Genomic DNA, 15252 nt, shown 5'->3' with positions numbered 1-15252 from the left:
GCCACACTGAACTGGTCGGTGTTGCCGGCAGATGATCGGACGTAGGTACAGGATCCCCTGTACATAGCACGGACTAACTCCACATACTTCCCAGGCAAACCTTTCTCTTTCAATGCCCACCATAACACTTCACGAGGCACCCTATCATAGGCTTTCTCAAGATCAATGAACACCATGTGCAGGTTCTTGTGAGCACGTCTGTACTTCTCGCACAATTGGCGGAGTGCAAAAATAGCGTCCATTGTCCCTCGACCTGACATAAACCCCAACTGATTTTGGGTAATTTCACTCTCTTCTCGCAATCTTCTCTCTATTACCTTCTCCCATACTTTCATAGTATGTGACATGAGCTTTATCCCTCTATAGTTGTTGCAATCCTGTACATCCCCTTTATTTTTGAAGATGGGCACTAGCGAACTATTGCACCATTCTTGAGGGATGGTTTCTTCATGCAACAACTTATTGAAGAATAAAGTCAACCACATACATCCGTCAGTCTTTAACACCTTCCATACTTCAACTGGTATGTCATCTGGACCCAAAGCTTTCCCTTTTTTCATGCTTTTGACTGCTGTAATTATCTCTTGCATGCTTATTTCTCTTACTAATCCCTTATTTACTTGTGCCTCTTGGAGAATACCATTCCAGTCATTCTCTTTATTCATAAGCCTTTCAAAATAAATCTTCCATCGCTCTTTTATTTCCTCATCTCTACATAACACCTTACCCGCCTCATCTTTCATGCATTTGATATGTGTTATATCTCTCGATCGTCTTTCTCTCTCTTTCGTAATTCGGTAGAGTTCCTTCTGGCCTCTAGGGCTGTTCAGTGAGTTGTACAACTTCTCTTGTGCCTTGGCTCTGGCCACTGCTACCGCCTTCTTTGCTCTTCTCTTAAATTCCTTGTAAACTTCCTTTTTTTCATCTTTTAAACTTGTATTCACATTTTTTACAACCTGCCATTCTTTAAATGCCACTTTCTTCTCTCTCAGTACATTTTGCACTTCTTCATTCCACCACCATGTATCCCTATCTATCAGACCTTTTCCTTTCGACTCTCCAAACACGTCTTTTGCGACCTTCCTTATGTGCCTGGCCATCTCATTCCAACATTCATCTACCGATTTCTCTTCCATATCATTCATTTCTATCATTTTCTCCACTATATGGTTCCTAAATCTACTAGCACATTCATCATTCTCTAACATACGCCATCTTGTCTTTGGAGGGGGTCGTGTTTGGCTGTTTCTGGGGGAGACACTTAATTTAACCTCCATTACCACAAGCCTATGTTGGGCGACTAATGCTTCGCCTGGCAGCACTTTACAGTTTTTGACACAGCATAGACTCCTCCGCCTCACTAGGAAGTAGTCTATCTGTGTCGCGTGGTGGCCACTCTTGTAGGTTATTAGGTGTTCCTCTTTTTTCTTAAACCACGTGTTTGTTATAGCCAGGTCGAAGGCACAGGCAGCTTGTAAAAGTGCCTCGCCATCAGCGTTCCGATTTCCTAATCCCCACCCACCATGCACTCTCTCATATCCATCACTCTCTCTTCCTACATGGCCATTAAAATCACCACCCACGTAGACTTCCTCGCTATCCTGTAAATTCATCAACAGGCAATCAAAGTCTTCCCAAAACTTTTCTTTCACGCTCTCCTCACAGCCTGACTGTGGCGCATACACACTTACTAAATTCAGTGTCATGCCGTCCACAATCAGTTTAATCGCTATCAGTCTATCATTCACTCTTTTTACATCCACCACGCATTCTTTCAACCTACTATCTAAAACTATACCCACGCCATTTCTCTTGCCATCACTTCCACAATAGAATAATTTATATCCTTCTCCTATTTCCCTAGCCCTTGCACCCTTCCACTTTGTCTCTTGCAGGCACGCTGCATTTATCCGTCGCCTTTTTAAAACATCTGCTAGCTCTCTTCCTCTTCCAGACATCGTTCCTACATTCCAACTTGCACACCTCAATCTTAACTCTCTCACACTTCGAGCTCGCTTCTTACGTCGCACCCGCCCGTTCCGGTGCGACAACCCTTGTCCATTTCCCACAGGAGCCGGGTGCTGCCCCTGCGCGTCGCCTGTGGGGTACGCCCTAGCCCTATCACTCGTATGGTTTTTCCTGTCCATGCTGCTAAGAGTTTTGGCTTAAATATTACGGTCGGCCGCCTGCCTGACACCAACCCTCCTTGGGAATGCTGTCGTGGTGGTTTACCCGCCACCGTGCGGGTAGCCCAAAGTGCAGGTGATATGCAGTGGGCCTTAAATACCCTTAGTCGCCTCTTACGACACCCACGGGTAGAGTTGGGGAGGTCCTATTCTAATCCGGGACCATCACGGATAATATTTATATTATATTATAATAAATGTAAGAAATATTTAGAGCAACTCGAATGAAATACGGATAAGGAATACGGCATAAGTCATATTTATTGGTTACTGTGCCCCGGGCAGTGGCATTATTGATTTTGTTGTGTAATGAGATGGTTTTGATACTCGTGTTTTTTGTTTCACTCAAAAGAGGATGTTTATTTTGTGTAATATACTTAAACGGACTGTCAAATAAGTTATTAGTTATTTGATGGTAAGTGGTTACCACTCATAGACATTGGCGATTAATACGTTAGTGTATTTACACTAGCTTACTCACCCTTCTAACCGGAATACTGGAAATTTTTGTTTGGCGGTAGAATATATGATAAGTGAGTGGTACCAATCCAGACGGGCTTGTACAAAGTCTTACCACCAATTATGTCTGTCAAAACCAATATAACAGAGTAGATGTGAATATTCTTAAATCCGTACTCCATCTCGCACTGGGGGTTACCAACCCTCTGCATTTATTCCAACCCACTTCTTGGCGGATGTTCACTATTTATATCTATACATATAATAAAATTGGAGTGTCTGTTTGTACAACAAACAACAGCTTTTTACTAAATGCATATGTATGTATACACGGTACATACAGATACCAAATTAACATTTTTTTCTAATTTTATCTATCTGTATGTCTATAAACTCTGAAACGGCTGGACCGATTTTGACAGGACTTTTACTGGCAGATAACTGATGTAATAAGGAGTAACTTATACTACAACAATATTTTTTTTTTTTGTTAAATTCAAACGCAATAAATAATAATTAACCTCTTGAAAGAAAATATCATTCTCAAGTTTATAAAAATCTAATTTGGTATGCATGAAATGAAACTTATTCTCAACACGAAAACGTGCACCAATCCTATGTCGCCAAGTAAAGCTGTCAACGTCTTTAAATGAATGGAAGAGTCTTCTGGCACATCAGATCAGTTTAATTCTACTATTTTGCTGCTTTGCATTTTTTAAAAGTTGTATTAAATATTTTGCTTACTCAAAATCTATTTAAAATGAATAAATACAGTGTATTTTATTTATTATTTTTGGTAGCAGTTCTACAAACAGTTTTAGCATTAAAAGAAGGCGAATGCGAAGTCTGTGTGAAAACTATTGATAAATTTGCAGCCACGTTATCAGATGACGTTAAAAGTGAACCAAAACGTATTGAAGCTGAGTTCAAGAAATTTTGTAAGGGTTCAAAGAACAAAGAGAATCGGTTTTGTTACTATTTAGGAGGACTAGAAGAATCGGCGACCGGTATACTCGGCGAACTCTCGAAACCGCTCAGTTGGTCCATGCCTTCCGATAAAATCTGTGAAAAATTGAGAAAAAAAGATGCTCAAATTTGTGACCTTAGATTTGATAAGCAAATTGACTTGAACAATGTCGATCTTAAGAAACTCAAAGTTAGAGACCTAAAAAAAATTTTAAATGATTGGGATGAGGTCTGTGATGGATGTATCGAAAAAACTGATTTTATTAAAAGAATAGAGGAACTTAAACCTCAGTACATGGGTAGATCTGATTTGTAGTAGGACAATTCAATTGATAGGTAAGAAGTTATAGCCTATTTAATTGTATATTAAAACCTTGCATTAGGAACCCATCATTCAGAAGTGGGATGTGTTTTTTTTATCATGGAATTATTTTTTTGTCTTATGGCATCAACAATCTCCTTAGAAAATCAGGATAAAGATTATCAATTTATACATTATAAATAAGGATCAAAATGACATTTTTTTATCAAATTACCATTATAGATTAAGAAACAATTGATGTGTTTGAAAAATAATTCATTTTTTAAAATTAGTTTTTTATGTGGTTAATTTATCTGATCATAATTAGTTATATTGTTGTATGTGTTTCAGAGTAATAAACAGTTTTGGACATGTGATACCTCATTTGGGTGTGTAAATCAGCAGAGGAAGTCCAAGTGAATAATAAATTATTGCATAAGACATGATTCTGTGGGTGTATGCATGAGTGTTGTACGCATTTATGACAGCATAAATTAATAATAAAACTAAGTAAATATTTTTTAGATATACCCTTGTTTTATTTAATTCTTCAAATAGTTATAAATATATATTTATTTACTTTTTACTAGATAGGTCATAAGCCAAATTCAATTTTATCTTAAATAAAGAGGGTTAAATAATGGGCCTCTTTTATTTACAATATGTAATTAAAATAGTTGAGAATGTATAGTTAAAAGATATAGTGTCACCTATATATTAAATGAATGTTTTCATTCTCTGTATAACAAGTTAATTATGTTTTCATCTTTGAGTGTAAATAAAATTATAATTAACAGCTAGTGTCAATTTTATTTATAAACTCAACTTAATTAAAATTTTATGGTAATCAAGATAGCTTTTTATTTTTCGGAATGAATGCAAGAACTACTTATCTGTTGATACTGTATCATTACAAGGTACACCTTGGGTCGTCGTAAATGTCTTAGACAGCTGAGGCATCAGTGACAGCATCACAGCAACAATGACAAAAGTTTTTGTCAGTTTTCAGACATTTATTAGCTCATTTATATATTGAAGTACAAGTGAAGTTCAAGAGTATTGAATGGTCAATAAAATTTTTGGTTCTTGACTTTTTACCAGGTATACTTATTGTTATTAAAAATAACACAATTATATTTCAATAACAAAAAAATATATGATGAAATTCTTTATTTTAGTGTTAAAAGTCTTGACACAGTAAAGAATATGATGCTATTTAGGTTTCAAAGAAAACATAGTTTGAATCTAATTTTATTGTTTTTAATTAATGCATCCTAGATTTGCTTCATGCACATACTTTAAACATAAATATAACAAATATTGCATGACATAATATGGTTGTTTCATAGTTTAGTGGTACTTGTAGTTCCTGTGGTGCTCTGAAAAAAAAAGTAATATTATATTATAAACAAATATTATTAAGACATGTTTTAGTTAGCATATTTTTTTTTAAAGGTTATGTATTTAAATATGACAGCTAAGATTCCATACACCAGAGATACTGTCTTTACTTAAGTTAAATTTCAAAATTGTTCATTTAGTCAGCTGCAAGCAAAGTTTGTGGCCAATACTTCACCCAAAATATGGAAATTGGCCATATAAAAGGGATACTTTGCTAGTATATTGGAGACTTCCTTAAGATAAATAGAACAATAAATTCTTTGAATTTAAATAGGTATAGTAGTATTAAAATAATTATTTTTATTTTTCTTCATTTACTGAAATGTTGTCTTAGATAGTATATTTTTTTATAAAATATAGCTTACTCATTTTGCCGTAGTTGATAGCATAGAAGAAAGTCATTGATCCAACTAGCAGCTGGAAAAATGGAGCAATACCAACTTTCTTGGGTTGAACATACTTATGCTGCCACCTCCACCAAACTTAAACAGAACACGTTTAATTATAATTACACCAATTTTCGTTATATTGTAAAATAAATGTTATAACCTTGAAATTATTAAAATATAAAAATTATACGATAAATACCTCTACTGCAAGCTCCCATAAATGCTGAAGGAGTCTTGCTCCTACGACCAAACCATGATCCAATTTCATTCAACTTAAGTTGTCCGAAAGGAGTATCAGCTGAAAACAAGACAAAATTACATAATCGACATTAAGAATGCAAAGATTAATATTTAATTTATATATACTTACGCTTTCCATAATACCGGGCCGGATCATAGGGCCCATGAACGGCAGGATTGTATTCTTTAGGATAATCACCGAAAGCCATCGTTATTCGGGTGTAAGCCGAATTATCGTGGAAAAAATTTAATGCAGAATTTCACTCCGCAGTCCACAGATGTGATTATGACAATTGACAAATAGACCCTTTGTCTATAGACGTCATAATATTTAAATAAAATTAAATAATGATTTGGAAAATTTTCGTAATTCTTTAAATAATTTTGTAATATTTGTAAGGAACATTTTTTTTGTCATTTTTTATAAACATAATGAATACATGAAAAAGAATATTTATATATAATATTTTAACTGGTAACTAACAAATTCATGTTAATTTTTTTATAGTTATCTGTTCCAATAATTATTTAGCAGATTTCATTCTTCGTGATAGTGATATTTCAAAAAATATTATTTACATCATAAAAATAATATCAAAATGGTTTTGGAAAGTACTATGATTTGTGTGGACAACAGTGATTATATGAGAAATGGCGATTTTCTTCCTACAAGATTACAAGCTCAACAAGATGCTGTTAATTTGGTATGTCACTCCAAAACAAGATCAAATCCAGAAAATAATGTTGGATTACTGACTTTAGCAAATGTGGAAGTCCTAGCCACATTAACAAGCGATGTTGGTCGAATATTATCAAAGCTTCACCGTGTTCAGCCTAACGGTGATATAAATATTTTGACGGGCATAAGGATTGCCCATTTAGCACTTAAACACCGTCAAGGAAAAAATCATAAAATGCGTATTGTAGTTTTCGTTGGATCACCAATAAACACTGATGAGAAGGAACTCGTCAAGTTAGCTAAACGCCTAAAGAAAGAAAAAGTCAACTGTGACGTCATCTCTTTTGGTGAGGATTCTGATAATAATCCTCTGTTGACTTCCTTTGTAAATACGCTGAATGGCAAAGATAATACATCCGGTGGAAGTCATTTAGTTTCTGTACCTGCTGGTGGCTGTGTTGTTCTCTCAGAGGCTTTGATCTCTAGTGCTGTTATTGGTGGGGATGGTGCAGGACCATCAGGTTCTGGTTTGTCACCGTTCGAATTTGGCGTTGATCCCAACGAAGACCCAGAACTTGCTCTTGCTCTAAGAGTGTCCATGGAAGAGCAAAGGCAACGCCAAGAAGAAGAGTCTCGACGTCAACAGGCGAATGTAGAAGGTGAAGAGGGCAAAACTGCTGAGGCTCCAAATCCCGGAGTAGAAAGAGCTATGGCTATGCCTCTCGGACGAGAAGCTATGGAATTGTCTGAAGAAGAACAGATTGCTCTTGCTATGCAAATGAGCATGCAACAAGAAGCACCTCAGACTGAAGAGAGCATGGATGTGTCTGAAGAATATGCAGAAGTAATGAATGATCCAGCATTTCTGCAAAGTGTATTAGAGAACCTTCCTGGAGTTGACCCACAGAGTGAGGCCATACGAAATGCTATGTCCACCATCAAAAAGGACAAAGATGAAAAAGATGACAAAGATCAAAAAGAAAAAGATGGAAAAGGCTCAGGTTCAAAAGAAAACTAAACATGCTTTTCAATTTTTTTATTTATATGAAGTGTGATTGGTAATTTCCAGAGTCCGCAGTAATATCATTGTCACTTTTTAAGTTTAGAACATAAATATATTGATTTACAATAGATATGTTTATTTCCACGATATCCAATTCAGTCCCTCTATTCTTTCATATTCTGTAATTAATTCCAAAATTATTATTAAAAAATTACATATATATCATATATCTGTTATTTTTTTATTTTATATAATTTTTAGTGCGTACTTGAATCATTCCAATACTTTTTAGTCTTATACTTCTTTATTACTTCTAGTAATTTCTCATTTCTTTGTTTGCCTCTCATTGGTTGTAACTTTGACAAAAACATTTTATCAATTTCTGTTGAAGCAACAATAACTCTTATATGTATCAATGTTATGAAATGGCTTATTTCTATTACCTTGTGTGAAAACGGGACTGAGGCCCTTCATTCTTTATCAATTGTTTGATTTTTAAATCAAGCCAATATTCAGTAACCCTTCCGAAATCGTGAGAATGTGGACTCAGCCCATATTTCACTAAAATAATAGAAAATAATTTTAATAATTAAATTAAATATGACCAAATCAATGAAAATCACACATGAGAGATAACAAATTTACCATAGTTTTCTTCAGATTTTGTTTTATTAAGTAATAATAATGAACTTTTGATGTCTTCTAACTGTGGCTTAAAACTTTTACTACTTTGATTTGTAGCTGAAAATGAAATGAACAAGTTTAAAATATTAGATATGAGTACATATTTATATGTATAAAAAAAAGAGAACCAAATATTTATTTGATTTTAAGACAGTTTCACTTTTGAAACTTACAAGGATTTAGATATGGATTAAGAAAAACAAATGAATGCTTTCATTTGTTCTTCTTAAAAATATTATTTCCTATGAGTGTTGGAAAATTAAACTTACTTTTTTTTCCATTTATTGGTGATGCCTTAACATCTCTGCTAGTTGAGGATACCTTAGCTCTTGCATTTAAACTATCACGAGAAGAACATGTTGATTTTATAACAGCTAGAAATATAAATATATATATATATATATAATATAAATAGCAAAAGATAGATAAAATTACTTTAACAAAACAGATGCAATCGGAATTAGACAAAGAGACAAGACATATTGATTGAATTTTAAAATAAACGAACGAAAATATTGTACTTAATAATAATAGGAACTTTTAGCGTAGACTACAAAGATGTAGTCTCATAGTTATTTTTTAAATGTTTATACGTCATTTACCTTCAACATTTTTAATATTTTCCCTTGATAAACTACGTTTTTTAACAACTGGTAGTCGAATTTTGCTAAATTGCCTCTTTGACGAAGACGCGTCTAAAAATTAAATGTTACTGAGTAAGCGTACATAATAATATACACATTTTGATGCCTAACCGATTTCGGCAACAGAGACTACCCAACCCGACTACCAAATCGATTAGTGCACGAGTGTGCGTAAATTTTCCCCTCACGCACAAAATTTAATTCTTATATAATAACTTCCAACTCTGGGTTGCTTACTCTGGGTAGCCTCGTAACTTCTTACTGACCCGACCCGATATTTTATCCCACTGCCTTGGGACCTATACTAGTCCATTGAGTCTATATATATATATATCTATATATTTATATCTATATATATATATAGTCTATATAGGTACATAATCAGCCTGTAAATTTCCCACTGCTGGGCTAAGGCCTCCTCTCCCGTTGAGGAGAAGGTATGGAGCATATTCCACCACGCTGCTCCAATGCGGGTTAGTGGAATACGCATGTGGCAGAATTTCTTTGAATTTAGACACATGCAGGTTTCCTCACGATGTTTTCCTTCACCGCCGAGCACGAGATGAATTATAAACAAATTAAGCACATGTAAATTCAGTGGTGCCTGCCTGGGTTTGAACCCGAAATCATCGGTTAAGATGCACGCGTTCTAACCACTGGGCCATCTCGGCTCGGCATTATATAGGTATTTCTAGTCTATTATGGATAATACCAATAATTTATAAACTAAATACACTTAATAACTTTATGTTTTACAATTTTCCAAATGAGAAAGCCTAGTACAATTACATTAGTTAGGGATGTCAAACGAATTTCATTGCACATTAGGATAAAATTTAAGGTATTAAGATGAATTTATATATTTATTACCATCATCATTTGTGTCCAATGATTGTCTTTTCGAACTTGAGCTAATCCTCTGTTGCATTATTATTTGCTTAATGGCTGCAAATATAGAAATTGATTAAATTAAAATGTTGTATCCAAAAATATAAATGATGAAGGACTATCTTTGGTAAAGCTTTTTTGTAACTATCTCAAATTAATTTAGGCCTATTATGGTTAGGTGAGTGATATTGCAGTCTAGACCATCAGAAAATCAATAAAGAATTATGAAGAAATTATCCAATATTATGAAATATCATAAGATATGAAATGTATTAATTTAATTCTACTTAGCTATCATATTTACTTCCAAAATAAAATGTGTCTCTAAGTCGTAGATACTTATATTAGGACATTCTTACGTTTGGTTAGAAGCATCGTTTTCGTATTCGAGCAGTTAGAATCGGATCTCAAGCTGGAAGTAGTAGAAATAATAGGGACTTTTTTCCTACTTCCGGATACAGTATTAATAGCTGTCCAAAACAAATTACCAACTGCGATTATTGTTATCATTAACTGTCATTGCAAATACTAGAGCCAGGCGACGATGTGATGGAGCTTCCAAAAAAGTAAATGGTACAATATACTCGTCAAAATGTCTATGATTTGAATGTTTACTGAAATAAAAAGGTCGGTGTTTGATATTTTTCATAATTCTAACTTTTTTTATGAAAGTAGTAAAATTGAGACCATTTAACACCTAAATAAAATTATTACATTACGCTTAACAGAAGATGAACATAAACAAAACATCAATTTGTAGTTGTAGCAAAGGAGTTGGAGAAAAATTAGAAAATTTGAATTATTTTTTATCTTTGGCAAATTATAATGACACAACTAGTAATCTTATTAGGACTTACAAATTACCTCACAGTTCTCTCTACCAATGCAAATGCGTTGTTAAGAATAATTAAACATATAAATATTATATATTAATGCCTTAAAATTTAGTGTTTTTTTAAATTAAAACATTTAAAGAAATCAATTACTAACACGCTCTTTGTTGACGCGTATCACGTGCAATTGAAGCAGCTGCGTTCGGGGTGTTTTTGTTTTCTGCAAAAAATATCAAATTTAATTATTTACTGATAGTGATCTACATAGCAAACAAATTTTTGAGTAGTCGAGGCGCTCTTAGATTGCGTTTATGTTAAAGATTCAGTACGTAACATTATGACATATAACTTATTAAAATAATTAATCCTTTAAAACTTTTCCATTCATAAATAATTTAAGTCTTATTTTTATCTTACTTCATAAAACGATTGGTTACTTTTATTTCTTTGTTGTTGATAATTTCTCATAGGTATGCAACAGAATGATAGGCGACATTTCATGTGATAGAAAATTCTATCTAATGCGAAGCTTCCAAGCGACAACAAAAACTGAACAACTACTTTTGTGTGTACCTATATCGTTTGGGAACTCGTTAGGGGCTCAAGTCTGGCTTTGGTCTCATAACTAATTTACTTAAACACTATCACTTTTTTTTTCTAACAACTGTTCACCTAAATGATATAGGTACACACAAAACTGAATTGTTACCTCTTTCATTTCATCATCACAATAAATTAAAAAAATAGAATATGACAGATCTTGCATTATCATACCTTTGCTCGGTGTAGGTGGTCGGGATCTAGCGAGACGAGACGGTGATTTGTCGCTTGCTGCTTTAAAAGTTATAAATAAAATGAACGATAATTACTTTTGAATAAATGTTTGATTGGCTAGCCCACCGTGGTTGATCACCCCATTCGCCAGTTACTCTAATTTGTGGTCCAGTTCGTAAGGTTGGCGGGCCTTGTTATAACAGAACCTTAACATCTCAGACACAATGGATCGCGGTATCGCGCGTTCATGATGTTTTGGGGATCGCGACGCCGCTATATTGATACGCCATATAGATGCAGGGAGCTTCTTACATTACTGGACGACCATATTGCCTTCGTCGACACTTAGTACAGTGTTAAAAAAATCTAAATTTCGATGTTTATTGGATGATGTTACTTTTTTTTTATTTTGTTGGCGGACGAACATATGGGCCACCTGATGGTAAGTGGTCACCACCGCCCATAAACAATGGTGCTGTAAGAAATAGTAACCATTCCTTACATCGCCAATGCCCCACCAACCTTGGGAACTATGATGTTATGTTGTGCCTGTAGTTATACTAGCTCACTCACCCTTTAAATCGGAAAACAACAATACTGAGTATTGTTGTTTGGCGGTAGAATATCTGAGGAGTGGGTGGTACCTACGCAGATGGGTTTGTACTAAGCCCTATCACCAAGCTACTGTCATATACACTAAAATCCCAATAATATTGTTAAGTAAAATAAAAAAGATATATGTATACCCAAAGATGTTCTTGAGTAGATTTCTTGTCGTAGAGTTAACTTTTTATAGATCGAAGTCATCAATGGTTTTCCGTAACCAGAAGTAGGTTTCGGTTCTGCATTGTTACAATTTTACAAATAAGTATGACCAAGATATGCAATGTTCGAATCAAATCATATTATTACTAGACAATCTAGTACGGGAGAGTTATATCCCTTTAGCTTATTCCAATCGAAGAAGAGAGTAAAGATAATCAATTCACAATAGGTTTACATATCGAACTCTCACCTGACCTGACCAATTATATCGCGTAAATTCGATGTCAAATTTTGTTTAATTGTCTTTACTTTTGGTCGAAATATGCTATATCTACTTTTAAATCATAGGACCAGATTTAAAGATATGGGGGCCAAGGCCAACAAACGGGTGAAGGCCCCTAACAGAATAATTTGAACAATTTTATTAGTCGGATTTTTCGATAATTTAGTGCGGGACAAATTTAATCCTCTAACAAACATATTTGCACAGATATATTATAACAATAAATAAATGGGTTATTTTCGTCATTTGCAGCATATAGACCAAAATTTGAAAAATATAATTTGCTCAAACATCTATAAATAACCGGGACCAGAAAGGAAAGAAGTTCTTTCTTTCCTTTTTGTTATCATTCGAACGTTTACTAGATTTATCGGCATCAGTCTGAGAAGAGTCCTTTGCAGGATCTTTATTGATCGTCTTAGAAAGTGCGAAAAGGTTGATAAAATTCATATATTGTAATATAATGTTTTTTTTTTGTATAAATTATAGTAACATAATAGGTAAATATAAATTTAGTGTAGTTTTTTCAATTTTTATATTTTAATAATAAAATTGTAACCACTATTTGTACTTAATATGTTCAAAATTAAGCAATATTCAAGTATTATACATACTGTCCACTCGAATATTATTAGATGAAGTTGCAAAATTTTCTTTGACGTCTTTACATATATTCGAAGATTTCCTTGCTGTTCGACCTGCGTAGTAGGAAATAATATAATATAAAATGAGATTATTATTTATTACTATAGTTGTTAGGAATATGTCTTCTATATAGGCTTTATATAAAGGTTTCGTGGCAGAGCTTAATACAATCCCGCCTGGGTCAGTACCACCCACTTATGTATTCAACCACCAAACAGCAATGCTTTCTTTTGTTGTGTTCCAGTTTGAAGGGTGAGTGAGCCAGTACAGGCACAAGGGCCATAACATTTCAGTTTCCAAGATTGGTAGCGCATTGGTAAGATAAGGAATAAATAATATTTCTTACAGTACCCATGTCAACGGGCACCCCATTTGCCAGTCCGCCTACGTACATGACAAAAAAATAATTGGTGAAATTGATACATTTAAAAAAATAACCTTTAGTATAGACTTTTTGAAATGAACTATAGGTACCTAATATTTTAATACTTTATACTTACTTGGGGCATCTGAGCCTCTTTCGGGTGATTGTGGTGCACTATCATTTGATGAAGGTTCTGTTTATTTAAAAATCTATTAAATAAATATGAATGAGGGGAGATAATTATTATTATAATTGGAATCGACAAAAGGAAACTAAATCATTAAATCTTTCTATACACGCATTCCCAAGAAACTTGGAGTTCAAGCTTGCTTCATACAAAATTTTATTGAATTCGGTTGTGGTTTGGCCGTGAGAGCCACTGACAGACAGAGTTACTTTCGCATTTATAATATTAGATTAGATGTATATATCAAACCTAGAGAGATGGTACAACCCGAATTACTGACAACAGCAAGTACAGATTCTATTAAGACTCAAGATGATAACATTTTACCCAACATATATAATTTTAAGCGTTAGTAGGGCTAAGTGCTGGCTCGTTTAGGTGGGAATTGTGAGTAAGCCAATATAATTACGGGTACCCTACTATGGACATAATCTTGCATCCCATGGGGACACATTGACCAAAATCGTGTGACTATGGGCAAAAACTTGATTACAATTTGCCTACTTTAATTGCTGAAGACATTACCTACTTAAAAAAAAAAGACTATACGAGATATATAGAAAAATCTAGTCGAGCTCAGATATAATAAGGCTTACGCTTAGACGATAAACTTCTAGTAAAATTTTTAGTCGGAGAACTGGATGTACTTCGCTGTTCACTTTTTCGGTCTTCAGATAAGCTACGGTTCCTGTCGTGTCTTAAACCTATATGTAATGCAGTTATAGAAATCAAATTAATACTAATATATTCATGTAATGATATAGATTAGGGAATAAGGATATAATAAATGGAACGGTCGACACCACCAGGCAGTGTTCCAAGGAACAATTGTTCAGTAGTGCGGGATTAACGAACCTCTGCGTAACAGACCCCTAGAAAGCGGCTTGCTTTTTATTAAGTATAATGCTCCAATTTTTAATTTCTGCTAGAAATTAATAAAAACATAAACCAAAAACATTAAATCCGCATCCGCATTCGCATCAGCGGATGTGAAAAAATTTGCATCCGCAACATCCCTAATATATATGTACAATTCAATGTAGGACAACTTTTATAGTTTAAATATTGGCACTTATAAAATTAAGCCTCACAAAAACATTAATAGACAAGGTATATTAGGGAATCATCGTATAAGTAGATTAAAATATTTTTGATAATTGAAAAAACCATTCACAATGTACGGAATAATGATTGTGGCAATATATATGGCAGTTTGTGACCACCTAGCAGCAGCTAACTGTTCACGTGCTACTTAAAACTTTATTTAATTATTGAAAATTTATAACTAACGGGATGCGTGACTGTCTCTATACTGTGCAGATAGGCGGGAACCGCAAGATGGCGATCTCCTCCGTTTAACTGTGAATTTTTATTCAATAGGAATATTAAATTCTATATTCATATTCTTTAGTGTATTACACTAAATGTCGGTCTCTGTCGTTTCGAATAATTTCATGAACTGACATTCATAATAATGAAGATTAATTAATTTAAAATATACTGGTTTTTTTTCGTCTATGTGTACGAACTTTACATGCGTATCTTTTGAAAATATACGAAA

General features: G+C 33.9%; 4 protein-coding genes across 4 annotated transcripts; 2 read left to right on the top strand and 2 right to left on the bottom strand.

The window, feature by feature from the left end:
• The first annotated feature begins 3270 nt into the window (after window positions 1–3270).
• On the top strand, window positions 3271–4440 carry LOC113397002 (mesencephalic astrocyte-derived neurotrophic factor homolog). The gene is made up of 2 exons (XM_026635130.2): window positions 3271–3947; window positions 4264–4440. The coding sequence occupies exon 1, from the start codon at window positions 3406–3408 to the stop codon at window positions 3925–3927; it is 522 nt and encodes a 173-aa protein (XP_026490915.2). The 5' UTR covers window positions 3271–3405; the 3' UTR covers window positions 3928–3947; window positions 4264–4440.
• A 710-nt stretch (window positions 4441–5150) lies between these two features.
• LOC113397003 (putative ATP synthase subunit f, mitochondrial) lies at window positions 5151–6245 on the bottom strand. The gene is made up of 4 exons (XM_026635132.2): window positions 6073–6245; window positions 5902–6000; window positions 5679–5795; window positions 5151–5291 (listed from the first exon to the last, which is right to left on the bottom strand). Exons 1-4 carry the CDS (start codon window positions 6149–6151, stop codon window positions 5263–5265), a joined length of 324 nt encoding a protein of 107 aa, XP_026490917.1. The 5' UTR covers window positions 6152–6245; the 3' UTR covers window positions 5151–5262.
• Window positions 6246–6460: 215 nt separating this feature from the next.
• LOC113397001 (26S proteasome non-ATPase regulatory subunit 4) lies at window positions 6461–7754 on the top strand. Its single transcript, XM_026635129.2, has one exon. It carries the CDS (start codon window positions 6542–6544, stop codon window positions 7637–7639), a length of 1098 nt encoding a protein of 365 aa, XP_026490914.1. The 5' UTR covers window positions 6461–6541; the 3' UTR covers window positions 7640–7754.
• A 123-nt stretch (window positions 7755–7877) lies between these two features.
• On the bottom strand, window positions 7878–15161 carry LOC135193432 (uncharacterized). The gene is made up of 14 exons (XM_064215853.1): window positions 15152–15161; window positions 14982–15050; window positions 14288–14395; window positions 13641–13697; window positions 13110–13193; window positions 12194–12289; window positions 11448–11507; window positions 10831–10893; window positions 10200–10310; window positions 9823–9897; window positions 8911–9003; window positions 8578–8682; window positions 8270–8365; window positions 7878–8006 (listed from the first exon to the last, which is right to left on the bottom strand). Exons 1-14 carry the CDS (start codon window positions 15159–15161, stop codon window positions 7882–7884), a joined length of 1152 nt encoding a protein of 383 aa, XP_064071923.1. The 3' UTR covers window positions 7878–7881.
• Window positions 15162–15252: the final 91 nt, after the last annotated feature.

Source organism: Vanessa tameamea, chromosome 9, assembly GCF_037043105.1.
Source record: "Vanessa tameamea isolate UH-Manoa-2023 chromosome 9, ilVanTame1 primary haplotype, whole genome shotgun sequence".
Lineage (NCBI taxonomy): Eukaryota > Metazoa > Arthropoda > Insecta > Lepidoptera > Nymphalidae > Vanessa > Vanessa tameamea.
The sequence above is the reverse complement of the archived record's forward strand: the minus strand, read 5'-3'. Positions and strand labels throughout refer to the sequence as shown.

Bases quoted from the DNA above. Each gene is read 5' to 3' on its own strand.
- LOC135193432 (XM_064215853.1), bottom strand. The intron at 13,194-13,640 runs GTAAGTATAAAG...CCTACTACGCAG, and splicing joins AAGAGGCTCAGATGCCCCAA to GTCGAACAGCAAGGAAATCT. The intron at 10,311-10,830 runs GTTAGTAATTGA...TGTTTTGGACAG, and splicing joins TACGCGTCAACAAAGAGCGT to CTATTAATACTGTATCCGGA.
- LOC113397003 (XM_026635132.2), bottom strand. From the start codon at position 6,151: ATGGCTTTCGGTGATTATCCTAAAGAATACAATCCTGCCGTTCATGGG. The intron at 5,796-5,901 runs GTATTTATCGTA...GTTCTGTTTAAG, and splicing joins TATGGGAGCTTGCAGTAGAG to TTTGGTGGAGGTGGCAGCAT. The intron at 5,292-5,678 runs GTAAGCTATATT...TTTTTTTTTCAG, and splicing joins TATCAACTACGGCAAAATGA to AGCACCACAGGAACTACAAG.
- LOC113397001 (XM_026635129.2), top strand. From the start codon at position 6,542: ATGGTTTTGGAAAGTACTATGATTTGTGTGGACAACAGTGATTATATG.
- LOC113397002 (XM_026635130.2), top strand. From the start codon at position 3,406: ATGAATAAATACAGTGTATTTTATTTATTATTTTTGGTAGCAGTTCTA.